The 6,265-nt window shown below is 35.1% G+C and overlaps 1 protein-coding gene across 1 annotated transcript; it reads left to right on the top strand.

Annotated features, from left to right (window-relative positions):
• The first annotated feature begins 873 nt into the window (after positions 1-873).
• Positions 874-6,034, top strand: LOC147847686 (uncharacterized). The gene is made up of 11 exons (XM_087338934.1): positions 874-1,066; positions 1,582-2,075; positions 2,160-2,315; positions 3,289-3,393; positions 4,113-4,241; positions 4,346-4,448; positions 4,548-4,628; positions 4,727-4,803; positions 5,014-5,094; positions 5,209-5,300; positions 5,378-6,034. The coding sequence occupies exons 1-11, from the start codon at positions 979-981 to the stop codon at positions 5,496-5,498; spliced, it is 1,527 nt and encodes a 508-aa protein (XP_087195060.1). The 5' UTR covers positions 874-978; the 3' UTR covers positions 5,499-6,034.
• The last annotated feature ends 231 nt before the right edge of the window (positions 6,035-6,265 follow it).

The raw sequence follows: 6,265 nt of genomic DNA, 5'->3' as shown, positions 1-6,265 counted from the left end.
AAAAGGGTCAAAATGTACAGACAAAAACATAATTTAACTAAACTTGTCGCTATTTATGGTACAAGTGCTAGGAGAGAAGGGGTTCTCTATAGATGAGTTGTGATACAAGCGTGGTATGCAAATCATAAGTAAATTTCTAGTCTAAAAGAAAGAACAGAAAGAGATTTACTAGGTGAAGTTCTTGCCCCCAAAGACAGTATTTATTTTATTGCAGAAAGAAGGAAGGTGAGCTATTCAATTGGGACCTTGAATGCCTGAAATTTTCTATTCTAGATCAATTGCTGAAGGCTGCAAATGTGACAATATTGCTCCATTAGTTGCACTTTTGCTGAGACAATTGAGGTTTAGTCACAATGTAAACATCCAATAGAAGCAAGAAAATTTGCGAGCTACGTCGAAGTTCAAGTTCATCAAGCACAAGTGTGGATGTTAAAGAAAGAAAGTGAACTAATGGATATGATGACATTGAATACCTATAGCCAAACACGTTGTGATTTGAAGATGCAAATGTTTCATAGCATATCTCAATACCCTAGGAAGCTAACATATGTGAATCCAGCAACATAAGGACCATCTAATAGCAACCAGTGCAATTTCCATATTAGGGGATGTTGTTTACACTTGTATATAGTCTCTTGAGAAACATCATGTTTATTATCATAAAAGTTTAATGCTCTGGATAAGTTACTTTGTTCTACCTATATGGACTTGCTTGAGAAGTGTCATTTAGTCTTTGCTCAGGGATTAGGCATCAAACACAGGACATTTTTTCATACATCTAAATACTAGTTCAGTAGAGTTTGTTCTCTCATAAAAAAACTTTAATTTAAAAGATTTAAATAAAATTTTCATGGTTTATAAAAGACTGGAGATTTAATTGTTAATAAGGAACTATTTGAATGCGAAGTTTTAAGCTCTAACTCATTCAAAGAAAACTAGGTCTGTTTTGGCTAATGTATCTGTATTGTGTATGCTAGAATGGAAAGAAATGGAGACCAGAAAGCACAATGGTATGTTCTTGGCGAACAACAAAGCTATGGGCCCTACACTATAGATGAACTACAAGGTGAATTGCAGTTTATCCCTTCGTAAAGACATTTATTATTTACATTTATTTTTTATTCAATAGCTTTGCAAATATAATAACTTTGAGAGCTTATTGATTTAACCTTTATGAATTTCAACTACATTGATATCTTTGTAAACATTGAAGCTGTATTAATTTAGGATCTCTTCCCATTTCAAAAACTTTATTGTGAACATTATATTGCAGTGTGTAACTAGCTTATTTTAGCTTAGTTGCCAATATTTGAGCTTTGATAAAGGTGTCAGTTAAAATGTATACTTAGCAGCTAATTATATTGCTTCTTTTTATAGGTTGTTGGTGCACACTTACATTTTTTACTTTCTGCGCTTTAGTTCTGTTATAGTTTAGTAATTATTTGTGGAGACTGCATTTACTTTTATCCCTTTATTTGTCCTGTCTTCATTTAAATTAAATTGAGAAGCTCACTTTACGGTAAGCATTAGATTTTAGACTTTCTTTTTCAGCAAGTATTAATCTCTATTCTTGGAATGCAGAACATTATTCATCAGGCTATCTGACAAGCAGCTCTCTACTTTGGGCAGATGGAAAAGATAAATGGTCTTCATTATCTGAAATTGATGAATTGAGTAAATATGTCATAATTAATAACCCTAAACTAGCTAAAAGAAATGAGCTAGATGATACACAAAATGCGGTCATTGCTAGTGAAAATGCGGCCATCGCTAGTGAAAATTCAGTTCAAAATGATGCTGCAGTGAAAGTGTTGGATAGAGGAGATGGAGAAGATGACTTTATAAGGTGGCAGGAAGAGATCAGGAAGGCAGAAGAAGAAGCTGCTCGCTTGAAAGCAAGAACAGGAAAACATGCAGCAGTGGCTGCATCATTTGTCGATTCAAGATCTAAAAACAATGAGATAATTGATGGCACTGATACACCTGTATCACCCCCTAAAGGTGAAGAAGAATTCACTGATGATGATGGAACAACATACCGATGGAATCATGCTCGCAGAGTTTGGGTGCCTCAGGTAGATGATTTGATTTGTTGTTGGCTTTCTGTTTGAGGATGAGTTGACATATGGGGCTCATGAGTTGAATTGCATGCGTGACAGGGGGAATGTCTTCCTGAGGTTCCCATATATAGAGCTGAGGAGATGGTTTTTGATGTTGAAGAAGAAGTTTTCCCAACCTTGAGTGCAACATTATCAGAAGATGTTGGAAAGGAGACACAGGAATTAAAATCTGACAATAAAAGGAAATCAGTAGACGTGAGTATCATTATAGTTTCTTTGATTATTTTTATAATTAGATGCACCAGCAGTTCAAACAAGTCACTCTTGTTGCAACAAAATATATGATGCAACTGTGATTTTTTTTAATGCAAGTGTTGATCTCCTATGTGTGTTTCTTAAGCTTTAACCTCCATTTAATTTGTTGCTACAGAGGTTTCTTTTATTAAGTTGTTTAATTTTCATTGATACTGTCATTCAAAAGTCTATAGATCAAAGTTTGCTAGGAGTAAGAGAAATTGTTAACAAAGAGTTAGAAGTGACAGAAAAGTGATATCAGAAAAAAGAGAGAAAATAGACTCTAGACAGTTTGATGTAGAGAAGAGCACAGGTGCAGGAGGAGAGGAGGGACACTAAGTAGAGTGTGAACATCTGCTAATTCTTCAGTGAGGGCAAATAAATTATCTTGTATTCAAAACGGGATGAACACTTGCTTGGCTGTATAGACACATCAAGATGCTATAATCAAAGCTTTCAAGATATTCCCTTGACTCACTTGGGTAGATAATTCCATTTCATCATCACACACTTTCATTCTAGAGATGGAGGAGAGGGCGCCTTCTTACAAAGAACAATGGCCATCTTAGAGACTAATGAGTGTGTCTGAAGGCATTTAGAGTTATGAATTGTTATTTTTAAGTATTAAAAAAAGGGGGCTGGAGGGGTAGAGGTCACTTGTATCTGGAAGCGAGGGGTTGAAATGTACACCTACAATGTTTGAAAACAATATGGGTGTTTACATACTCTTTATCACACAAAATACATATGCCTGTGCAATTTCTTGGGTTTCAAATTGAGCTGCTTTTATTTATTTATTTTTGGAAATTTTGTGCGTTTCTGATCTTTAGTTTGCAAAGATTACAATAGTATATGTGGTTTGCTTGTGTTATAGTTTTTCTAAGATAGTTGGTTACTGTGTTTTATGAGTTTCATATCCTTGTGCATTTTGCAGGAAGTGGCAAAACAGCCAAATAATAACCCTGAGGGTTGGTTTGAGTTAAAAATTAACACTCATGTATATGTAACTGGACTACCAACTGATGTGACTTCTGAAGAGGTATCCAATTACTGAGTTTTAGATTCCATGAATAAATTTGGTTGTTTGTTATCAACTTTTGATTGAACTGTTTCATATTTGGTGTAAGTTCTGTTTGAAGTTAATATTAAAGTGTGGTATATGTATAATGATGCAATAAAAAGCCAGAGTTATTATCAATTGTTGGTGTGCCACTTTTGTAATATTCTTTATATTCTTAAGCTTTTTATGAGACCGTCTAGTCTACAATTTCTATCCTTCTATTTAATCTTGATATACCTAGAAGTGTGTATGACTAAAGTGGATAATTAATGTTGGTATTGTTCAAACAGTGTTCCTATCAGGTGTCTGAGTAATTTGCAAGCCAGTAATTATGTCACTTCGTTATAATGCTAGCTTTCCTAGGTTAAGTTATAGCCACACGAGAGATTTCCTGGATTTTGGATGAATCTTGAATGTATTATGGTTGGCATCCAGAAAATTAGAGCGAGCAATCCATTTTTCATTCTCTATCAAAGTAGTTCCTGAGAGCTTTTGTCTCCCTGAAAAGACATAAAAGCAGACATAACAAAATGGTGAAATACAAAAGATAGCTTTATGGTTCAGGCTTAGAATAGCAAGGCATTTTTTTATTAATTAGCATAGCAAGATATCAAGAATTTGCCATGGGCAATAGCTTTATTAATCCTTCTGCAGGATTGGACCTATCTTTTAAAATCTAGAAAAGCATTATATTGCAGGTTGCGGAAGTGTTTTCAAAGTGTGGCATTATTAAGGAGGATCCAGACACGAAGAAACCGAAAATAAAACTGTATGCTGACAAACAAACAAATGTTTTGAAAGGAGATGCACTTGTGACATACTTAAAGGTGGGATTTAATACTTCGAAAATCCTAATGAAGGTGTATTGAATATCCTAAGAGGTTTTACATGGATAACAATTGAGTGATAAGTGGTTTTTTGTTGATTGTAGGAGCCTTCTGTAGACCTGGCAATTAAGCTTCTGGATGGAGCACCTTTTCGGCCTGGTGACAAACAATTAATGTCTGTCAGCCAGGCAAAGTTTGAACAAAGAGGTGATCTTTAATGAGTCTCCACTGCATCAGTATTATTATTCTCACATTATCCTGCATAACTTGTGATTTCCCTGTCAAAATATGTGTTGGATATTGCAGGCAGTGTCTTCATTAAGAAGGAAGCCAATAAACAGAAAAAGAAAAAGTTGAAGTATGCAGAGCAAAAAGCCCTTGGTTGGGGTAATGCCATTGCGTTATAGTGTTGTTCTTTTTTATGCTTAAAAGTGCACTATCTTTTAGTTTATCATGCTTAATACAATGAATGCACAATTTTCTAGGTGGCTTCGATGATGCCAAGAAGAGAACAGCAATGAGTGTTCTGTTGAAAAACATGTTTACACAAGAAGAATTGATGGTAAAGGCTGAATATATGCTGAAGATTGAATAATGATCATGCATTATTTTGTCTTATTTGTGATCAACACCAAGAAATACTCTTGCAAATTAAAGTAGAAGCTTTTGGGATTAATGAAAAAGTAGATGGTTCATGAGGAAGCTTATATTATAAGTTACAGTGTTGATTAACATAGGCCCCTTCTTTTCTACCTTTCGTGTGGATGTGCAGTCAGATCCAAACACACTGGCAGACTTGGAGGCTGATGTTACTGAAGAATGTGTCAAACTTGGTCCTTTAGAAAGACTGAAGGTAAAGTGTATAAGTCTCTCCTAAATTGGCTTCTCTTCATTGTAGAATTCACTTAGGTCTGTTGCATTTGGCATTGCAAATCAATCCTTCTACTGATTCAGGTGAACTATGCAGGTATACAAAAACAGCTCCGAAGGAGTTGTGATGGTGAAATTCAAAGATAGACAAAGCGGGTTAAAGTGCATTGAGCGCATGAATGGACGATGGTAAATTGTGTGCTTCATATGGAAAGTTCCATTTTGCAAATGTGATGAGTCATGACTTTGCTAGTATATTGTTGTAGGTTTGGAGGTAAACAAGTAGAAGCTGTCGAGGATGATGGGCTTGTTAACTATGCTGAAATGGATGCTGCAGATGAGGAAAGAAGATTAGAGAACTTTGGTGCTGAACTTGAAGCAGATTGAGAACATTTTTGAGATTGTGCCGTTGGTATTCAAGTTGCTGCACTGTCTGAATGCATCAGTCAGAATTAAGCCAAACAGTAATTCTGATGGATTTTTGTACAGTTGCTACAAAGCCCTGGTTTTCGAAAAGAAAAAGGAAATCATCAACAATTTCCCCATGAATACGTTGGGATAGAAGCTTTAAGGAAAATTCCACAACCATCATTCTCTGAGAAGCATGTATTAGAATAGTGTGTTCTCCCGAGTTATACAATTAGAGAATGTCAAGAGTAGGAAACCCTGACTTTTCAGTTAGAATGTAGATAGCATGAATATTTAGGAATGGGTCACACAAAATGTGTTGAGATGTTACATCATATATGAATCAGTCTGGTTCAGATTTTTGATGGTTGTAACTTTTATGAATAAATCATGTGGGTCTACCGAAGGGTTGAATGTTTCAATCATCCTTGAGAATATTTGACCTTGAGATGATGTACCAGTAATGTTAACAAATAGGAGAGAAAGAAATGGAAATTGTTTGCACATAGGAGAAAGGGGCTTGAGGAATAAATATTTGAATTCTAGGGAACATGATTCGTACCTTAGGATTTTGACTCTAGGGTAAAATATCGGGGGAAGTAATCATAATGGGTGGATAGGATTGTTTGTTGGTTCCTTATAACTATGTTATATTATCAAAATGGGTAGAGAAGATAAGAGTATGATCATTGTTGATGCATTTGAAACATGTGGGTAATTGTGAACTATCATATAATGCTCTTAGT

The sequence above is a fragment of the Azolla caroliniana genome, unplaced genomic scaffold, assembly GCF_043228905.1.
Source record: "Azolla caroliniana isolate FFs.n. ecotype wild unplaced genomic scaffold, voAzoCaro1.0.p SCAF_756, whole genome shotgun sequence".
Taxonomy (NCBI): domain Eukaryota; kingdom Viridiplantae; phylum Streptophyta; class Polypodiopsida; order Salviniales; family Salviniaceae; genus Azolla; species Azolla caroliniana.
The sequence above is the reverse complement of the archived record's forward strand: the minus strand, read 5'-3'. Positions and strand labels throughout refer to the sequence as shown.

What these genes read in the sequence shown, in the direction of transcription:
- LOC147847686 (XM_087338934.1), top strand. Translation starts at nt 979, where the DNA reads ATGGAAAGAAATGGAGACCAGAAAGCACAATGGTATGTTCTTGGCGAA. An exon ending in GCAGAGTTTGGGTGCCTCAG is followed by an intron (nt 2,076 to 2,159) that starts GTAGATGATTTG and finishes CATGCGTGACAG; the next exon opens with GGGGAATGTCTTCCTGAGGT. An exon ending in GCAAAAAGCCCTTGGTTGGG is followed by an intron (nt 4,629 to 4,726) that starts GTAATGCCATTG and finishes ACAATTTTCTAG; the next exon opens with GTGGCTTCGATGATGCCAAG.